Raw genomic sequence first — 20,462 nt, 5'->3', positions numbered from 1 at the left:
TTTTTTTTAATTGCACTTCTTGTAAAGAGCGAGAAAAAATCAAAGGCGCTTTGAGACAGGGGCTCCCTGTACAAGGATGACTAAGTGTACGTCTTTCCGTGTGTGTATGCTGGTGAAGTCAGATTTATTTATATTTTTTTTGCAAGCATTGAATAAGTTTTAAATATTATTTATCCCCATCCGTCTGTATTTATATTAAAGAAATTCTGTACCCTGATTGTTCAGAAGGTTTCTTGGGCCTTTTGTTCAATGGTGTATTGGCATACATAGAAAAAAATTTTATTCGAAAGGGAAATATAATTCCTTTATAAAGATGGTAATGATGCAATAATACCAGAGAGGATCCAGCTTTTGAAAACAGTGATTTAGGTTTGTAACATCCGGCGAAACTGAAAAAAAAAAAATCTGTAAACGCGAAAAATGCTAGATTTGTTTTGAAAGTTCTACATTCCTTGCTGCTCACATTCTGAGAAACAAAACAAAAAAAAATAAAGTTTATTCTGAATAATATCCGTGTTCAGAAGAGATTCTTTGGCCAAAGAGAAGGGTCTGCATGGAGTCCAGGCGGAGGCGAATTGGAGGAGCAGGCCGCGGCAGCCCTCCAGCTCCGGCGTGAGGCCTGGCTAAGCGGCTCGCCCGGGAGCGCGGCGAATTCTCGGGGAAGGCAGCCGGAGCTTCTGGCGGCGGCCGCTCTGGAAACGCCGAGCTGCCAGCCCGCTGGGCTGCCCGGTTCCCAGCTGCCACCGTGGCCAGCCGCGGGCGCAGAGGCGGCGGAGTGCTGAGTGCGGAAGGAACAAAGGCGACCCCGCTGAGACGCGGAGGGGGGCGCACAGGTGACCCGGCAGCCCCGCCAGGGAGTAAGGTAGGGCTGTCTTCTCCACGATCTTTCTCGGATCAAAGCGGACCAGCCAATGCCTTAACTCGGGGAATCACCGGCTGCGCTGAGGATGCATTTTCTAGGAGCAACCCAACGTCCGCGGATGCTTCGCTGTTCCTTACCGCTCCAAGAGGAAAGAATCACAGCTAATATCGCCCCTGGGAGTGGGGCGGTTCGAAAGAGACTATGGTTCACCCACGACTCCAGCAAAAGAACGGCTGAACTCCGAGGAGCCTCCTCAAGTCCTTCCATAGACTGTTCCTAGCATTGGCTTCTTCCCGGAATATAGGATTTGGCATTCTCTGGATTTATTTCCTCTCCTTCTTCCCTCCCTGTTTTCCTTTTATGGCCCAGGGGGAGGGGGAGAGAGAGAGGAGATTGGTATCTTTCTAATAAAAATGCAGTTTTACAAGTACTTATTTTATTTGATGCTACAGGAGCTAAACATTATATTTCTATTGCTGGATTTAAGGAGGGCTGCCTACTGACTGGCTGGCAGAGGCAAAGGCAGGCACAGGAAAGGGAAATACTTTCATCTTCAGATTAAAGAATTGCTCAGAGAAGAAACCAAAATCAGAAAACGCAAACCTCAGAACTGCATCCCCATCAGCAACTGCCCCCTCCAAAGCAGAAAGTGAGGAACCACCTGTGTCTGGGTATCAGGAGCATCTGATGTGAGAAATATAACCCCCATCTCCCTGGATTGTATCTTTCAGAGGCAGAGATGGGAAATGTCGCCATTTTGTTTGCAATCCAAAATATACATCATCATGGCCTCTATCTTTCCCCTAAGAAACTCCTGAAGATGAGCTTTCAAAACAGGCAATGGAGCCATTTTAGGGGTACCTACTGGGCCTGGAGGAGCTGCTTTTAGGGAACCTCCTGAAGTCTAAAAAAAGAAAAGAAAAAGACTGGGAAGATGCAAAGCCAGGCAGCTGTAAAGCGCTGGATGTTTCACTGCTAGAAGTGCTTCCCCCAAATCTGTCCTGGAGCTCCTGCTATATTTATTTTATTTTTTTCTTTTCAAAAGAGTTTAGGATGTGGAAGAAGTAGATTTTGCTCTCTACCCAACTCCAACATCCCTGCTGAAATATGGCGCAACTCAGAAATGCAAAGTTGGAAAACCAGCCTTTTCTCCAGTTAGGACTGTAGCTTCCACCCTTTTGCTTGTTCATATATGAATACAGTAGGCTGAGCAGACAAGGGAGTCTTCTGTTAAGTAATAATTTTAGAGAAGTGTGTAAAATTACCTGGGAGAATACAGGACAGTGGGGGGGAGGGGAGAAAGAGAAGGCAGAGAGAGAGAGAAAGCTACCCATCCAGAAAGAAAAAAATCTTTCAGGGATACCACTATTTATAGTTTCTAAAATCTACCCTTTAGCTGAGGAAGAACTGGTTTGGAGGTGTCCACCTTCCTTCAGGGCAGATTTTTAAAGTGAGATTCCAATATGATTTCCCATATCTTGCCAGTCAAGACATTCATTTTGACTTTCAGAGAAAAAATATCAATCTCAACCCCCGTTTTCTAGATATTAAAAAGAAATATGTATTAAAATATCTCCTGAGTTAAAGTAATAGATTTGGGGAAGATTTCAATGTTGAGTGGTTAAAAAAAACTGGGGGGGGGGTGGTTCTTCCAGATGGTATTTGAATTAAGGCCGCTGAGGCGAGCAGAAAGCTCTCACCCACGCAGCCCCTGACAAAGCCTCAGCGATATGGGGGCAGCGTTGCTTCCTCTCCACACTCCCCCTCCCCTTAAACTCCTCAATATTTTCTGGTAAAAGCAAATGCCAAAAGTCACCATCCCAAAGTCCGCAAAGCACCTTTCCTAAAAGCAGCCCTCTAACTCTGTTGCCAAAAATATCTTTAAAAAGACTAGTTTTCCTTGTTTACTTGCGTTTCCTGCTCTCCTCTTTGCTCGGCCACATTTGATCTTGGAAAGAGCTCGAAGCTGAAATGTGTTCTTAAGGGCCAGAAGCTGTCAAGGCTTTTGGTGAGCAAGATTGATCGCACCCAGACTTCCTTCAGAGCTTTGTTTGGAATAAAAGCAAGAAAACTGAAAAAACCTCACATTTTCCAAAATAGCTTCTCTATCTGTAAGGCATTGCTCTGGGCTAGTCAATGACGGAGGCCACTTTCTATCTAATTTCCAACCCAAGCCCTCTTTGATGCCAGCCTCAGAGATGGAGTCCTGTCCTTGTGGCTTGGTCAGCCTTTCTTGTTTTCTACGTAGATTTTTCTCCCCCAACAATCTCTCTCTCCCTGGCCATCAGAATGATTTATTTTCCTGCCACTGATGCCTGCCGGCCAGGGGGAGTCTGATCACTTGGTCCATTTCAAAGAAGCAAAAGCGAATCATCATCCTCGGTGTGGGGGAAAAGAGATACCTTCAGATTGCTCTCTCAGCCTCCTTCCCTTTTTCTGCCTTGGTGGATTTTTGCAGTTATTGTTTGGTATCTAAAGGTGTTATCTTTTGAACCCTCCAGCACAGTCCAAGATGCGCTCAGTCTCAAGTCTCCGAGTTGGAAAAAAAGACAGTGAACAGAGAAACAGAACCTTTATAATTCCTCCTTGGGTCGCCCTCTCTCACCCGCGGTGCTGTTTCCAACAGACCCTGAGTGCAAACATTCCTGGTGGCCAAGAAGCAGGACAGTTCAGGAGACAATTCTGGCTGCCAAGGAGCACTCACTGCATCTGAATCAACAAGCCCCATCAGAGCGACAAGGATGAGAAGAAGGGAAGGAGAAGAAAAAGAAAAAAAGAACAAGCAAGCTCTTTCTCCCTCCGTGCTGCTAACTTCCAACAGACTTCCTCGAAATCAGAAATACTTACCGCACCCGAGCCCTACGGGTATGAAACCCAGAATGCCAGGAGCCGCACGCGCCTGCTCGGGGCGGCATTTCTTTGGCTGGCCGCCGCCCTGGCTACAGGGATTTGGGCACATGGATCTGGGGTTGTTGTCTCGCTTGGCACATGCTTCTATCTTTCTCGAGCCACTCCTGAAAAGTTGATGGCGCAGGAGGGTCGGGAAGCCAGGAGAGCCGCCTCCCGTTTTCCGCTTCCCGCTGGAGCCAGATGCGAAGCTGTCGTGGAAAAGCCGGCTAACAATGGGCCGGGGTCCGGGGTCCGGGGGGCGCGGACTACGAGCTGGGCTTTGGGAGGGGGGGGTGAGAGCCTGAGGGAAGTGGGGGGAGGAGAGGTGTACAGAGGGGAGAGGGAGGAGGAAGACGGAAGAGGGAAAAAAGAGGAAAAGAGGGAAAGACGGGAAGGAAAACAGAGGCAGATCAGTTCTGAGATCCAGGAACTGGTTTTAGAAAAAGCGGAGGAGGAAAACAGAAATAAAAGGGGGGAGCCCCCTAAATAATCCTTCTCTTTTTCTGTCCCCGACGCCCCTTACTCCGTCTCATCTCCCCTCTCCCTTTGCTTCTTCCTCTTGCCTTAGCAGAACTTGTGTGGCTGGGATGCGTGGCCCTCGGGTGTCAAAACTTTGAAGATTAATGGATTACTTTGTTAATGACTGCAGGCGTCAGACTGAGGTGCTTAAATGATTTGTGAGGTGCGAGGCGTCTTCCCGACAGTCCCAAACAATGCGCGGAGTGTGCGGGGGAGGCAGAGGGCGGCCGCCGGCGGGACCGGCAGCGGGGCTCAGCACTCGCACACTCACACACACTCCCAGGCGCACACACCACCTCCGTGTGGATCAGGAGGCAAGCAGGCACCTTCGCCCTCACGCACTGCCACGCATCCCCAACCCACACCCACATATATGTATTTTTGCCCTGAAAAAAAGTGTAAATAAAGCCTCGCTGGCCCCCAATGAGGCGTTCCTTCCCGACTTTTTTGGATCAATCAAACAGACAGTGGCTTCTTTTGATTAAAGCCCAAATTGTCATTGGGCAGAAGCAATCATGTGACAGCCAATTCGGTCCAATTTCAACCTTGTCTCCATGAATTCAATAGTTTAATAGTAGCGCGGTCCCCATACGGCTGTAATCAGTGAATTAGAAAAAAAACACCCCAGCAGCGATCTTCTATGATAGATTTTTTTCCCCCTCTGCGCTCGCCTTTTTCCTGGGCCTTGCCCCCCCAAACCCCTCCAGAAGAGGGAACTTTTTCTCCGAGGGGGCTCCAAGGAGAAGGCCATGAATTACGAATTTGAGCGAGAGATTGGTTTTATCAATAGCCAGCCGTCGCTCGCTGAGTGCCTGACATCTTTTCCCCCTGTCGCTGATACATTTCAAAGTTCATCAATCAAGACCTCGACGCTTTCACACTCGACACTGATTCCTCCTCCTTTTGAGCAGACCATTCCCAGCCTGAACCCGGGCAGTCACCCTCGCCACGGCGCTGGCGGCCGCCCCAAGCCGAGCCCCGCGGGCAGCCGCGGCAGCCCAGTGCCCGCCGGCGCCCTGCAGCCGCCCGAGTACCCCTGGATGAAGGAGAAGAAGGCGGCCAAGAAAACCGTGCTGCCGCCCGCCTCGGCAGCCTCCGCCACCGGCCCTGCCTGCCTCAGCCACAAAGGTCAGTCCAAAGACTTGGCCCCAGGTCCTGGGACCCTCTTCCCCTTCTGGGTTGCCCTGAGAGCGGTTATGGGGGAGGGGAGCGTGGGCTGGGAGAGAAGGGGGAGAGGGAGAGATGCTTGGCTGCTTTCCCTTCCCCTGTGGGCTCAGGAGTGGGTTTGATGTGGAGACAAGGGATCCACAATGAGACATATATATATTTTTAAGAAGGGGGTGGGGGAACTTTCCCTAACTTGTGTAATGTGGGATGATTTATTTGAGTTGGAACTGACCTCCTCTTGTCTAGTTGTCCTAGAGTTTGGCTTTTTGACAGTAATGAAGAGTGATAGATCGCTCTTGCTCAGCTAAGCAGCTGATGCATTAATTATAAATTGTGGTGTGGCTAATATAAAGTTTGCTCCCGGATGGAGAGGTTGGGGGGAGCTACAGGCAGGAATCTGATGGAGGTGGAAGAGATGGGGTCTCCCCAGGCTAGGCTCCCAGGAAGGGCAGCACAATAGCTTTACTGCATCCAGGGGCGGCCATTTTGTTGCAGTTGATCTTTTCTGCTATATTTATTCTCCAGTGGAATAACCCCGCTCGGACCCCTCCACCTCCAACTGTGCGTGTGTCTCTTGTTGGTTTCCCTTTCCTCAGAATCCCTGGAAATCGCCGATGGCAGCGGCGGGGGCTCTCGGCGCCTGAGAACTGCTTACACCAACACGCAGCTTTTAGAGCTGGAAAAAGAATTTCATTTCAACAAGTACCTTTGCAGACCCCGAAGGGTGGAAATTGCAGCGCTGCTGGACTTGACTGAGAGACAAGTGAAAGTGTGGTTTCAGAACCGGAGGATGAAGCACAAGAGGCAGACCCAGTGCAAGGAGAACCAAAACAGCGAAGGAAAATTTAAAAGCCTCGAAGACTCTGAGAAAGTGGACGAGGACGAGGAAGAGAAGTCGCTCTTTGAGCAAGCCCTGAGCGTCTCCGGGGCCCTTCTGGAGAGGGAAGGTTACACTTTTCAGCAAAATGCCCTCTCTCAGCAGCAGGCTTCCAATGGACACAATGGCGACTCCCAAAGTTTCCCAGTTTCGCCTTTAACCAGCAATGAGAAAAATCTGAAACATTTTCAGCACCAGTCACCCACTGTTCCTAACTGCTTGTCAACAATGGGCCAGAACTGTGGCTCTGGCCTAAACAATGACAGTCCCGAGGCCCTCGAGGTCCCCTCTTTGCAGGACTTTAATGTTTTTTCCACAGATTCCTGCCTGCAGCTTTCAGATGCAGTCTCGCCCAGTTTGCCGGGTTCCCTCGACAGTCCAGTAGATATTTCAGCTGACAGCTTTGACTTTTTTACAGACACACTCACCACAATTGACTTGCAGCATCTGAATTACTAAAAACATTAAAGCAAAACAAAGCATCACAAAAAAAAAAAAAAAAAAGACCCCTTTGACCAGGTGGTTTTGCCTTCCTTTATTCTAATTTTTATTTTATTTTCTTCTTGACTTACCCTCTCCCTCTTTTAAATGTTGGAAGATTTTTCTGTTTAGTGATTCCCTTGACCCAGTTTCAGAGTCATCTTTTCTCCAGACTATTTTGGAGTTTTAGTTGTTTTAAATCTAATCCAACAACCCTCTATGTGATTTCCTGAAAGCAATATATGAGGCCTGCAAGAAAGTGATCATATAATTGTATCTTCACTTTCTTTTTATTTTTGTATTACGTTAGGGTGCATTGTCATGCGTATTTTTGGTAGAATAAATTCTCCTTTGCTATAAGTAGCTTTCTTATTTTTTTCCTCCCCCTCTTTCTCAAGGCTCATAACAGTTTCTTTTTCCTCTTTTAGTCTAACTTGGTAAATAAAATTCTGGTCACAATCCACTTTCTTTTCCAATTTTAATATATTTATTGAATGGGCATATTCAAAGTCTTCAACAGACAGAAACAGCAACAATAAGGAAAGCCAGAAAAGGGTTAGGGCTTCTGAGAAGTGTGTTTTGCTTTTTGTTTTTGTTTTTTTTTTTAAGGGAATGGATTAGGTTTTCAACATAGAGGTTCAAGCCATAGATTTAAATTGGCAATAGAAACAGGATTGGGCAGCCTGAGTTGGGCCAAGCCCAAGCTTTTGAAAGTGGAGAAATAAAGTGCCTACAGAAACCTCCAACTCCAGGAAGGAGGAACATGGAGTTTCTTTAACAAGCTACCAGTCTCCAGGTCAATAACTAAGTTATCAACAATTCATTTATTTATACATGTTTGTTTCAAATATCTACATCCCAACTCCCTCCCCCACAAATGCCAAAACATTTTCAGTGTGGTTGATTAGTCTCCCAGCTGTTGATGGGTCCAGGCAAACAGGTCTAAAACAGAAAAACAAAAATAAAACAAAACAATGGTTACTAGCTGGAAAATGCACTTCAGAAAGGCTTCTTTCCAATCCTCTGGTTCAGTCATTCTAGGATTCTTTTTTTTTTTTCCCCAGGGTCAGAAAAATCAATATTTCATTCTTAAATCTGTTTACATGGCAAATAATGGATCATTAAAGCTTTGAAGTCAAGTTAGCAAGATGAGATTTAAAGTGGAGTGTTTCTACACCCCAGGTTATAGATTAACCCAGTTTCTAGAGAAAGAGAAAAAGCACTTTAAATGAAATATCAATAAAATGTGATCTAGGGATGTTGCTGGGTTGTTCTGTTTTTTTTTTTTTTTTCCTTCTTATGTCTCCCCATGTTTATTTTTCCCTTACTGAGCTCTGTTCTGATGGCTACTTACCGTGAGAAAACGCAGAGTGTAAGCAACATGTGTGGGGGGTGGGTTGATTTAAGAACCCGGCTCTTAATAGCAAAGGATTGGAAGTTATGAGGAAATCGCGATCTTTCTCCACGGATTTACTGCCTACCTCCCCCACCTTTTGCCCCCTAAATCCTGGCAGCGGCGGAGGCGAGTGAGGACCCGGGTAGGTCTCCTGCCCTCCGCGCGGAGCGGAGCGGAGCGGAGCGGAGCAGGCGGCCGGGCCGCGGCCAGGGCTAAGCCGCTGCTGTTTGCGATTCATCCTCCACTCATAAATCAAACGCTTTCTATGAATGAGAATGTCATCAAAGAGATCAATTGCAGGAACACATGCACAAATAAAAATCCTCTTACGTATTTGCCGGGGATCCCCGTCCGAAAGCATTAAGTTAGAAGGCGTTTAGTCATAATTCATTTTTATTGCTCTTTTAAAACAACAGCAGCTTGGCTGAGCTGCGGATGCCATGAACAGCTCCAGGCCTCGGCGGCGTTTTGTCTCTTCCTCGCTCCTTCCCTTTCTAGTACAGCCATGAAAGGCGCTTTGAGCCCAACAAGCGGCTTGCAAGGGACCGGGCTCGCCTTTCATCCAGTCTTCACGGGCGGTTTAAGAGATTTTGGCTCGAGTCGTGGGGTGCTGGCCTACATGCCCCACGGACCTCGGGTCTCCTACCCGGCGGAATGAGCCCTGGGATTTCGTGGGGGTGGGGAAGGAACCGCGCTACGAAAGCCCCCGGGCTCGAGGCCAGAGGAGGCTGCCTTTGTGAGCCGAACGGGGAGAGCGGCGCTCTGGGCGACCAGCTTGGGCGGAGTCGGCTCAGCCGCGGGAGCCTGCCTGCCCCGGGCGGTGCGCGGAGGCGGGTCGGTAGCCCGCCGCTGTGCAGCGGACTTGTGTGCGAGCGAAAGCTTATGTGTGATCCCAAGAAAAACATTCCACCCACGAAGGCCGGGAAAAGAAGCCCGGAGGGGGGAAAAGAAGCCCGGAGGGAGGAAGAGAGGTGCAGAGAGAGGAGCTCAGAGGCCCAGAACTAGCAGAGGAAGGAGAAAGGTTGCAGACTGGGGTGACTTTGTGGTGTGAGCCCTGCGGTGGAGGGGGTCGTGCAGACCCGGGCCGAGGAAGCCAACAAAGGGACAGGAGTGAGGCAAGGGCCAGAACCTACCGACGAGCTTTGGCTGGAAGAGCAGGTCGTCCGCAAAGCCAGCCTGGACCCCCTAATGTCCTGTCTCCTTCCCCCCAAGAGCCCCTTCTCTCCCCCCTGGCTGGACGCCTGGCACTCCCAAGGAAGCCACCTCCAGGAGGGCCTCCTTGCCTTTTCTCTTCTTCAGGATGAGGTTCTCTAGGTGCTGAAATGGGGGGCGGGGGGGAGACAGGAGTGACCTTTTCGGGCCTCCCTCTTAACTATGATTGGGGATAGGTCACAGGTCACAGGAAAATACCTTTCAAAAGGAAATGTTTAGGGGAAAATGCGCCTTTGCTTCTGAAGGAATCCACAGTCAAATGTATGTCCGTTTTCCCTCTTGAGGAGACAGATTAGGAGGGAATTTGTATAGGTGGAGAACAGAACACAGAAACCTGAAAGGCTAACGCCTCTGAAATGTGCCTGCGTCAAGCAAAATTTCCTTCTTTTAACCGGGGAGGGAAAGCTGGAGGGGAGTGGGAACCCCAAAGCCACACACGATCAGATAAATTTGATCCGTTGGATCCCCATGTGGTGAACATGGTCAGAGTAATATATGTACAGCATTGGCTGCAAAATTCTTGTATGATGTCTGGACTTCTTTTACCTAAGAATGCATCAATTCTTTGCCTCTTTTTGGCCTTTTCTCTCTACAAGCTAAAGGCTGACACGAGGCCTAATAATAAAGAGCAGTTAACGACCCCGTGGGCATCGGGGTAAGAGGAAGGTGATGGAGAACAGGAACGCTGTCCTGGGATGACGCTCAGATTTGCACGTGTCTCTCTAGGGGTAGACTTGCAGGTTTACACAAGGAACTACACAGTCAGTTACAAAAGGGAGGAGGTGTTGCTGGGGAAGAAGAGAATGTCCCGTCCACCATCAGCCATCTGTCCCCCGCCCCTCCCACCTGCCAGCTCCCACCCCCACTTGAATGGGGGGGAGGTGTAGATAAAAGAAGCTCTACCAGTTCTAACGTCCCCCTCCAGAAAACAAGAAACTTTGCGGGGGTGGGTGGGGGTGGGAAAGAGGAGTTCATCGTACTTCGCCGGAGCTGTGGTCTCACCCTTTGAGACCCGGGTGGGAGCCTGCAGGCTCCTGGTTCGTAGGGAGCCGGCAGATGGCCTGCAGCGCAGGGCCCGGCCCCCACGCTGGCCACGTCCGCTATCGTCATCTCTCTTCCCCCTCCTCCTACCCCTCAAAATCCAGCGGCGGAGTTGCTCCCCGTAGGGCTCCCGGAGCAAAGCTAAGTGGGGAGGAGAAAGGGGCGGAGAGCGAGGAGAGAGGGAGGGCGAAGAGCCGGGCCACCCCCAGCCTTGGCCAGCAAGCCTAGCTCCCAAGGCTCACCCCCTCTCCCAGGCGTTGAATTACAGAAGCTCCCGGTTGCCACACTAATAGCCAAAGGGTGGGGAGGTGTGTGTAGGGGGGGGAGCAGGGGGCGGGAGGAAAGGAGGCTTCAGGACTCTCCTTGAGGAAGGGAAGTTTCCTTTCTTGCCCTCGTTCCCTCCACGCCCACTCGGGTTCCTCCGAACCAGCCCTCTGCGTACTTCCCTCTCCATCCCGACTTTAGAGACCTAGTGGCCTAACCATGTCCTACGCCACCGTTCTCGGCCCTTCTCAAGGCACCATAGAAAGGACGAAAGGGAAAGAGCCCGGAAAGCGACCCTTTCAGTTCCTGGCTTTCCGGGCTCGGCCAGTGTGCTGGTGGCGGCCCAGCGAGCTCCTCCTCCCCACTGATTCCCAGCCCGAGAGATCGCGGAGCCCTTCGTGCTTCTCACCTTTTGCCAATTCATCTTTCTGGGCGCGGTGGAGAGGGGGGCGGTGACGGGGGATGCCTTCCAGCCCCCACCTCCCGGAGCGGGGAGGGCGATCGGAGTCGGCGCGCGCAGAAAGCAGCCTCTGCTCCCCTTCGCCTTAGCGCTCCGCTTCTGCCCCTGCGGCCGCCGCAGCTGCTGCTGCCGCCGCCCAGGCTGCCTGGGGGGGCCACTGCGCGTCACCTAGACTGAGGAGCGCCGGGGATTTAAATGCCACTGAAACGGTGATCCATCACTGCAGGAGCCAACAAACTTTCTCAGGAGGCTCCGCCATTGGCTGATAGAATCACGTGCCCCTCCCGTAGCGCCCTCCGCCCTCCCGCCCCCCCTCTTGCGCACTGTACATTCATATCATTTTTCTTCTCGGGCCCCATGGAGGAAGTGAGAAAGTTGGCACGGTCACCCAGGACTTCGCAGGACCCGGTCACTCAGTGACAGATGGACAATGCAAGAATGAGCTCCTTCCTGGAATACCCCATCCTCAGCGGTGGCGACTCGGGGACCTGCTCAGCGCGAGCCTACCCCTCCGACCACGGAATTACAACTTTCCAGTCGTGCGCGGTCAGTGCCAACAGCTGTGGCAGCGACGACCGCTTCCTAGTGGGCAGGGGGGTGCAGATCAGCCCGCCCCCCCACCACCACCACCATCACCACCCCCAGCCGACCACCTATCAGACTTCTGGGAACCTGGGAGTGTCCTACTCCCACTCGAGTTGTGGTCCAAGCTACAGCGCGCAGAACTTCGGCGCGCCTTACAGCCCCTACGCGTTAAATCAGGAAGCAGAAGTAAGTGGTGGGTACCCCTCGTGCGCTCCCGCTGTTTACTCTGGAAACCTCTCATCTCCCATGGTCCAGCATCACCACCACCACCAGGGTTATGCCGGGGGCGCGGTGGGCTCGCCTCAGTACATTCACCACTCATATGGACAAGAGCACCAGAGCCTGGCCCTGGCCACGTATAATAACTCCTTGTCCCCTCTCCACGCCAGCCACCAAGAAGCCTGTCGCTCCCCTGCGTCAGAGACCTCTTCTCCAGCACAAACCTTTGACTGGATGAAAGTCAAAAGAAACCCTCCCAAAACAGGTCAGTCTTGCCATTCCATGAATGCTCCTTTATGATTCTGAAAGGAGCTGGTATGCTTAGTTTCCAAGGAAAATTAATCATTTTTTTTTCTTAAGAAAAGTTCTGGCCTCCCACTTCTGTTATAGGATGTGGAGAGATTGCCCAGGTCCTTTGGGGGCAGAGGAGCATCTGGGACTGTTGTGTTTCCAAAGGGGCTGAATTTTAGAGGTTTAGGAAGTAGGAAGTGGGTAGGTGTGTGTGTGTGTGTGTGTGTGTGTGTGTGTGTGTGTGTGTGTGTGTGTGTGTGTGTGTGTGGAGGGCATTCTGTTAATATCTCCAGGCTCCATTAATCACGGTCTGACCATGCTAATGGTTGACTTCAGATCAACACTTTACACCTCATCACTTACCCTCCCAAGCCCGGATTAGGTTGAGAAAGTCTTGATTCCCCCCTTTACCTGAAGGTTGCTCTGAAGCATGTAGGGAATCTGATATGATTATAAACATTTTTACCTTTTCCTCTCATTGCCCCCCAGGGAAAATTGGAGAGTATGGCTACGTGGGTCAGCCCAATGCGGTACGCACCAACTTCACCACTAAGCAGCTCACGGAGCTGGAGAAGGAGTTTCACTTTAACAAGTACTTGACACGCGCCCGAAGGGTGGAAATTGCCGCCTCCCTGCAGCTCAATGAGACCCAGGTGAAGATCTGGTTCCAGAACCGCCGAATGAAGCAGAAGAAGCGAGAGAAGGAGGGTCTCTTGCCCATCTCTCCAGCCACTCCGACCGGAAGTGAGGAGAAGGCTGAGGAATCCTCAGAGAAGTCCAGCTCCTCGCCCTGTGTTCCTTCCCCGGGTTCTTCTACCTCAGACACTCTACCTACCTCCCACTGAGGCTGCCCCAGCCCCACTCAGCAGCCACGGCTACTCCTCAGGCTGGGATTTCTTACCCAAAGCACATTCTTAGCTTATCTTCCTTTCCATTTACAATCTCTCTCTTCCTTTCTGATCCTATCTGGGGAACTCCTGGCTGGGGATAATGTGTTTCCAGAGAATTCTAGATGAGAGACTTGATGGGGGGGAGGGGGAAAAGGGTGTTAGCTCCCTAATGCAGCTTGAGTGCCAGCATCAATTTTCTGATGGCCCCTAACACCCCTACTTTTAGGAGATTTCGACTGAACCTACTGCTCCTTTCAGATGCCCTTTGGAAAATAGTCTCCTTTGCCAGCAGAAATATATCAGAGGGAGGCCTCTCATCTTTTATCTATCTGTATATTTACAGTTCTCTCCTACTTTGCCCTGAAAGTAGGCTGGAGAGAGAGGAGAGTCCAAGAGCTCATGAAGAAGAGATTCTCTACGAGCGTGTTTACACAATTAATTCATCCCTTAATTTAATTTAATTCCATGTGCGTGAGTTTGCTGGTTGTAAATACTTTGTCCTGAAAGATTTATCTTTATACAGATTTTCTAGAAATGTTTAGATTAATGTTTAGATTAAAACAGGGTGGGCAAACTCTCAAAGCTGGTACAACTTTGTATGTGATTATAGGTTAAAGAATAAAAGTTCTCACTTAAAATCAATCAGATGCCTCAGAGGGTAGTCTCAGTTTGTTCTTTCAGTGAGTTAAGAAGGCCTGCAGAATACAAGGGTCAGAAACCTTGCTTCCTGGGCTAAATCTCTCCCCATCCACACCCCTTTCTTGTTTCTCTGGCCATACTCTATTTAAAATTTGTGCTGGATTATCTGGGACCTAAAAGTATTATTCAAACCAGCTTCTTCCTCCCACAGTTATCTTAGCTGGATATGATGTATTTTCAGCTCAATTGTTAATGTGATGGATGGCACAATGAATGTATATTTTGTGTGATTCGTGAATAGTCTTTTGCATGTTGCACAATGTTTTGGTGTTCCTGAAGTACCACACTGAGTTCTATCAGTTATCCTTTTGTGATATTTCCCATTTCCTGTACAATCATGAACAGCTCTGGGATCCCGGGGTGGTGTGATCCAGAGCAGAGTTTACGGGTCTTAAGATGTCTGTAATAAATATATTCAAGTTTCAGATATGCTTCAGCATGGCTGCAATTTGCTGGTTTCTCCAAAGTTGGCTCATTTCATGTGGGGAAGGGGAGAAGCGTGGTGTGTATTTTCAAAGAGGTGGGCCTTTTCTTGAGGAAAAAAAAGTAAAAGCTTTTCATCATGTAGCTGAAGCTTCTCCTATGAGTGTAATTGCACCTAACACTGTCTATGGAATAGGTTGGTTTTCTCTAAAAGAGCAACAGTTGCTGTATTATAATCAAAGTTCATCATGGGAAAAAAAATGGTGAAGAAATTTATGAAGCAGATCTATTTTTGAAACAAACATGGATACTTCCAGCAGTTGCTATATTATAATCAAAGTTCATCATGGAAAAAAAAATGAATGGTGAAGAAATTTATGAAGCAGATCTATTTTTGAAACAAACATGGATACTTCCTGGGTCAAGTGCTAACCTTTTCACCTCCAACTCAATGTTGACATATATATAAACAGAATCTCCTTCAAAAGCTGAAACTCTTCAGTCAGTCTTTCCTCACATCAGTGAACCAAGAGATTCACATTTAATTAGCTCCAGTATAAAGCTGTTTGTGGATGAGGTCCCCACCCCACCCCTCTTCCTTCTTTTTGGGTTGTCAGTGTGCCAAAATATTCCACTGTTTAAACTCAGTGTGGTCTGTACTGAGCAAACCCCGCATCCCTCTTCCAGTTCCTCCTGTCAATATCCACTCCTTCCTGTCACTTTTTAAACCCCAGCTCCCAATTCCTTCTGGGTTACACATCTCATTCCCATCAGATTCAGCTTTGATTTCACAGCCCTCATGGCTTTAAAGGGTCTACTGCTCTCACTTCATGCCATATAACCCAGAAAAAAATTTTTTTTCTCTAGGTTCAACAGGTTCTTCCAGGTGAATTTGTGGAAGCTGCCCTGAAGTTGGTCAATATTCAAGTTGCTTCTGACCAACACTTGTATCTGCTGCTCTCAAATAGAGGAAGCCAGCAAAGAGTTCTAAGTGACCCTGCTCCCAGACCTGTTACCACGTTCCCTTTACTTTCACACAGTTTTGGAGGCTGTAATTTAGCCCCAAGAGCAGAGCAGAAATTTTACAGCATCACAAACAAATACAGCCATATGACTTCCTTCCTTTCCGAAGGGTGTTTTACAAAGGATGGGTTGGGGTTCGGGGTGGGAGGGGAGAAATCCTACAAAAGCTTATAATTTGCAGGCCTCCTTGAGATTTCCTGTAGTTCCCTGTCAAAGGGAGAAAGCCTGGACTCTGCAGGCGCGGTTGCCGCGGCCATATCAAGAGCACCCGATACCCGGAGCGCCCCCCCCCCACCCCCGCCCGGCTCCTGGGTTTTGGGGTTGCTTCTAAAAGACTCAAGTGGATGGAAGAGAACTTCAAAGTCAGTCAACTCTTTCTTTCATTTCCCGCCTGGCCATATACAGTATCTTTTGTTTATTAGTATAAGACCACACAGCAAAACAGATGGCTGGTTTTGAAATACTTTAATGTGTTAAAGTGTCATTTGCATGCCACTGCCGAGATTTCAATATCTAAAAGCAGAGCCGACTCACTGGAATCCCAGAGATTCCAATCTTCAAGGTGCTGGGTTGTTTTAATGTAGCTGAGAGGAGAACAATGAATTATGGCAAAACATCCCAAGCTTTCTCTAGGTCATGGAATAAATCAGTTAACAAGCAATGCATTTAGGAAGCATTAATATACCTTTCAACGAGGAAAACATTTGTATCTTTTTAGTTGTCCCTATCGATTAAATCAAAGGCGCTTAACACATCTTATTTCAAGTTCTCTCTTTTTCTGTTTAGGTCTCTGAAGAGCACAGTTAGCTCCTTGAAAAAATGACAGCCATGGTAACTGAAATGACAGAGGATAGAACATAGAAAATAACATTTTACTGATAAATTTTAAAAGGACAAGAGTCTCAATTAGGGACTTGGGCTGATCGCAGTATAAAATTCCACTTCTCAAATGCTTTTCCTCTCTTCTCTCACCTTCATTCAAAGTACTCCAGAAATTCAGGGTGTCCTCAAATAGGACTGAGTTGAAATTGGGCTGTGACTCTGAAGTCTGTTCTCGGTTTCACCTTTGAAAGTTTACTTTTGGAGGCCATTCAGATGCCCTGGTGTTTTCCTCTGGGGCAATCAGATTCAAACCGATCAATATTTACTCAGTCTGAAAGGGTTGTTGAAAAGGCTGCTAACAACAAACTGCTTAGCTGCTCACCCCTGTTTAATCTCAGGTTCACTGAAAGTTCAAGAAGAGATGAATGCAGTGATGGGTCACTTTAGAATGAGTCCCAGCGGTTTATCTGAGCTCTCTGCTAAAGGCAACAATTATAGTTCCATCCCTCTTTGAGAAAGGGATAACTTTCCTATTATTCTTTTGCTAAACGGTGTTTACTAGAAACTTAAAACACTTTCCTCTGCCTTCCTGGCTTTTTTTTTGGCAGGGGGTGAGGGTGCAGCGCATGGAGACAGGCTTTTCAGCGGCCCTCCTGCCACCTCCTCTAGCTTTCTGCCAAGCCACTAGCTTTCATTTCACTTAAAATAAATTACACTGAATATTTAAAAAATGTTAAATTAGCCTGACAGAAGAGATCCGATTTATTTCAGATGCCACAAGCTATGAAATGAAACTCTTTGGGCCATTAGAGTTTATCTTCTTTGCGAAAGTACAGGGCAAGATTGAATTGAAATCCATTTGCGTTTGAGTAATATCAACGATCAGAGCCCCAATATCCATCTGAGATGGCTGTTTAGACAGGAGTAGGGGGAACAGAGGGGGAAGTGACTTGAGCAGAAGCAAATACCTCAGGTGGAAAGTCAACTTTAAAACTGTATGTTTCCTAGCACACAAACTGCTGAGATGAGAAAGGAAGACCCAAGGAAGCCAGTGGGGAATGGTGGGAGAAGATGCTGGACACTGAAGCTAATTGCTACAGCTCTTCAGAGGTCGAAGTTCATGTAATCACTGCATAAATGCATACTAAATAGGGATTTATTAAGCTTTTCTAATGGCTGATCACGTCTGTGAAGAAAAACGGTCACTGCAGATTGTGTTTCTTCCTGAAGAATAATCATCCTTGCAGCTGAAGTCTGAGTAGGAGTCTGAGTCTTTAATTTACTATTTTGAACGACAGGCAACACTTCGGTTTTAAAATTTTTAAATTGGTACATGAACAGTATCTTTGTTTATATTGGTTGGGACTGAATAATACCTCTCTCAGAAATGCTATGGTTTTTCAATACACACAAGAACATGAGTTAGCATGCCCCTATCAGATAAGCTACTCACTAGACAGCTAACTTTGGTGACCCTCTGCTGTAAATAATCACCTTTTTGCCTGAGTTTCTGAGTACACCTAGAAGTTCTGTCTTAGGAATTCTTGTACCTAGGTGACCAGAACAGAAAGAAATCCATCTACCCAAACTCCCATTTTATGAATCAGAGAGATAAATCACCCAAAGGTGTATTGATTTGCCACAGAGCCCATAATATCAATATTCTTACTTCTTAAATGAAAACCAGAGTGGCTTAGCACCTGAGGTCAGTGCTCTGAATTCTAAATTCCTAATTTTGTTTCTTCCTATTTTATTCAATATGATTAGTTTCAGGCTGGATATTGTTTAAATTTTTTTACTTCTGGCTTACTAACCACACACTCAGTCAAGTTTTTTATTTTGAGGCCATCAGGATAACAGAATCTTTGAAACAAATCTCCCAGTATGGCAGATGGAATGTTTTTGCCATCTTGTTTGAACAACAAAATGTTGGGCTACTTGCTGTTAAACACACGTGTTCTTAAAATATAAAAAATAGAGGTAGAGCAGGCAATGTTCAACATACGTATATTTTTGTTGTTTTTAAATCTATACTAGGGAAGAGTAAATGAAAGAGGAGTTGCCTGAACCCAAGTTCAACCTCCCTTAAATTGCAAGAGGTATCACTCGAAAGGGCTTAGAGATGCAGGAACATTCCAGGGGGTGTCTTAACCCTGACTCTTTGTGCATGTGTGTGTGTGTGCTTGTTTGTTTCTGTTTGTTTTGTGGCACAGCATATCCTCCTAAACGGTTCTGGTCCAAATTTCTTAATTTTCTCCAGGACTCACTCATGAACCTAAAATTCAGACACAGACACACACACACAAGCACACACTCTAAGACCAATTAACATCAAGTTTCCTTGCATCACAACATGCCTCGCTTTCCTTCCTCAGTGGGGTCCTTGTGATCTCAGCAGAACTTGCTGCCCAAAGAGACATTTATGCCTGTCAGTGTTTGAAGGACTGAACTGGAATCCCTAGCGTTTTACAGCCTTATTTTAAACAAAGCCAATTATCCAATATAGCTGCCTTTCAGGCTGCAGAACTGAAAACAAGTATCAATCAAGCGAAGCTACTCAGTAGACTCTAGCCTATGGTCCGTTATATCATGCAAAATAGTCGAGAAAGACTGTGTTTTTAGCTTATTTCAAATGAATGAAAAGACCAATTTTTTCCAACATTTCCAGACACATCTAAAATGTCTCCATTTTAAAACATCCCATTATATTTTTCTTGTTAAAAATGTGTTTGTAAAACGTCTAGTCACAGGGCTAATCAATAGAAATCAGATTGTTTTACGTTTTCCTTTTAGGTTTGGGTGGTTATTTGGTTTTTAAGTGTTTTTTGTTTTTTTCTAAGCACTGAGTAACTTTGCAACAGAAAATAAAGGAAAAATTATTGAATGGCTTTTTTCTTTTTAAGTCGGGAAACATTATAGCTGCGCTTGACATTTCACAAATTACGACCTGCTGCCTTTTAAAAGAAAAATCGCCCAGACCCATAACGTAAAGGCAGAAAGCAATGACTTAAGATGGTAGGGACCCTTTCCTCGCCCCCACCCAATGTCAGTAATGTTCTTGGACAGGAATTTTCCATTCTGAGGAGCAAATGGGGTCCTTGCTTCAGCGCTTACAGGGAGCAGCTGCCTGAACCTCTGGGAGAGCATCGCGGGCGCAGAGACCTGGCCTCCGGGGACCGGGTTGGCAGAGGCGGGGGAGGTGGGGGTTGCCGTCTGGTCTCCGCGGGCCCGCGGCGGGTGGAGAGAGCCCATACATCACGGCTACTACTACTTTCCGCCCTCGGCTTCCCTGCCTTCTCGCTCTGAGATCCGGAGCGAACGCCGCGGCTGCCTTTCGCGTCCTCGCGGGACCCACGCGGATCAGGAGGCACCAGCAGCCGGGTCTCGGGGTGTGCGGGCGCTGCCGATCCCGGCCGAGCGCCCGCGGGGTTGACAGTGAACGCCGCGGGAGTCGGGGCGCGTCCCCTGCGGCGGCCGAGAGCCCCGCAGTGCCTCTAGGGACCATCCCGCTTCCAGTCTCCTCCTTCTTTCCCAGCCAGCACCCCCGAGTCTGGGCTCCTGGGAGCGAGTCCCAGGGGCTGAGCTGCGGCCTACGATGCCGCAGGCGGCCGCCTAACTCCTCGCGGCCTAGGTGAGGGCCTTGTGTCCCTCCCGCGAGCGAACCCACCTGGGGTGCTGGACAGGACGTTCTCCCCGAGGAGAAGAAACCCAGGTCGGAAGCCTAGGCTTCACCTTTTTGATTTGAAAGCGGAGGGAGGCTTTACTCCCGGCCTGTCTCCTCTTTCCAGATTTTCAAAGTGTATTTAATTGAGTAATATATTAATTCCCCTTCTGGTTCAATTCAGATGCTTTGAGGGTAGAGGTGGGGGTTGCAGGTGTGGTGAGTTTCTAAACAGTTCCCCAGTAGTGAATGTTCCTAGAGAGACAAGTACTTCTCTGCTCAGGGAAACATCCTGGGTTCTCAAATGTCTTCTTCTCATTAAGTTGTAGAGTCAAACCCCGCCTTGCTTCTAGAAGGTTCCCTGAACCACTTCCCACTCTTTCAGCTGAGTACCTTAGTACTCCATCTTTTGTTATAGAACAACTAACTAGAGTTGTATGTTAGTCTTGACTCCCCCTAAGAGTTCTTAAGCTTCCTGAGGGCAGGGCTCTTGACGTTTAATAATGATGAAATAGTCTCTTCGGAAAGTGCTCTTGACTGGAATTCAAGACACCTGTGTTTACTCTTTTCTCCTTCACAGTATAGGGTTAGATAGGATACTTAATGTTTCTGTGCTTTGAGATTCTTAAATTAGAAAATAAGATGTACGTTTTTGTTGACTTGTAAGTTATTCTGTAAAATT

At 47.9% G+C, this 20,462-nt stretch overlaps 2 protein-coding genes and 1 long non-coding RNA gene across 5 annotated transcripts; 2 read left to right on the top strand and 1 right to left on the bottom strand.

Moving 5' to 3' along the window:
• Nucleotides 1–4,082: 4,082 nt before the first annotated feature.
• On the top strand, nt 4,083–7,388 carry HOXA2 (homeobox A2). Of its 2 annotated transcripts, XM_070369462.1 has the most exons (3): nt 4,083–4,433; nt 5,182–5,398; nt 6,034–7,388. In XM_070369462.1, exons 1-3 carry the CDS (start codon nt 4,422–4,424, stop codon nt 6,771–6,773), a joined length of 969 nt encoding a protein of 322 aa, XP_070225563.1. In that variant the 5' UTR covers nt 4,083–4,421; the 3' UTR covers nt 6,774–7,388. The 2 variants fall into 2 exon arrangements, with proteins under 2 accessions (XP_070225563.1, XP_005903747.1); XM_005903685.3 differs by having other exon boundaries at nt 4,083–5,398.
• On the bottom strand, nt 7,378–11,357 carry LOC106701232 (uncharacterized). The gene is made up of 2 exons (XR_001351719.2): nt 11,117–11,357; nt 7,378–7,736 (listed from the first exon to the last, which is right to left on the bottom strand). It is a non-coding gene; the product is annotated as an uncharacterized lncRNA (long non-coding RNA).
• A 114-nt stretch (nt 11,358–11,471) lies between these two features.
• HOXA1 (homeobox A1) lies at nt 11,472–14,266 on the top strand. Of its 2 annotated transcripts, XM_005903687.2 has the most exons (3): nt 11,472–11,938; nt 12,142–12,236; nt 12,752–12,888. In XM_005903687.2, the coding sequence occupies exons 1-2, from the start codon at nt 11,591–11,593 to the stop codon at nt 12,199–12,201; spliced, it is 408 nt and encodes a 135-aa protein (XP_005903749.1). In that variant the 5' UTR covers nt 11,472–11,590; the 3' UTR covers nt 12,202–12,236; nt 12,752–12,888. The 2 variants fall into 2 exon arrangements, with proteins under 2 accessions (XP_005903749.1, XP_005903748.1); XM_005903686.2 differs by having other exon boundaries at nt 11,472–12,236; nt 12,752–14,266.
• Nucleotides 14,267–20,462: the final 6,196 nt, after the last annotated feature.

The sequence above is a fragment of the Bos mutus genome, chromosome 4, assembly GCF_027580195.1.
Source record: "Bos mutus isolate GX-2022 chromosome 4, NWIPB_WYAK_1.1, whole genome shotgun sequence".
Lineage (NCBI taxonomy): Eukaryota > Metazoa > Chordata > Mammalia > Artiodactyla > Bovidae > Bos > Bos mutus.
Note: the sequence above shows the minus strand (reverse complement) of the source record. Positions and strands in the feature narration are given on the sequence as shown.

Coding starts and splice junctions, on each gene's coding strand:
- HOXA2 (XM_005903685.3), top strand. CDS start 5,020: ATGAATTACGAATTTGAGCGAGAGATTGGTTTTATCAATAGCCAGCCG. Junction 5,399..6,033: donor TGCCTGCCTCAGCCACAAAG/GTCAGTCCAAAG, acceptor CCCTTTCCTCAG/AATCCCTGGAAATCGCCGAT.
- HOXA1 (XM_005903686.2), top strand. CDS start 11,591: ATGGACAATGCAAGAATGAGCTCCTTCCTGGAATACCCCATCCTCAGC. Junction 12,237..12,751: donor AAGAAACCCTCCCAAAACAG/GTCAGTCTTGCC, acceptor ATTGCCCCCCAG/GGAAAATTGGAGAGTATGGC.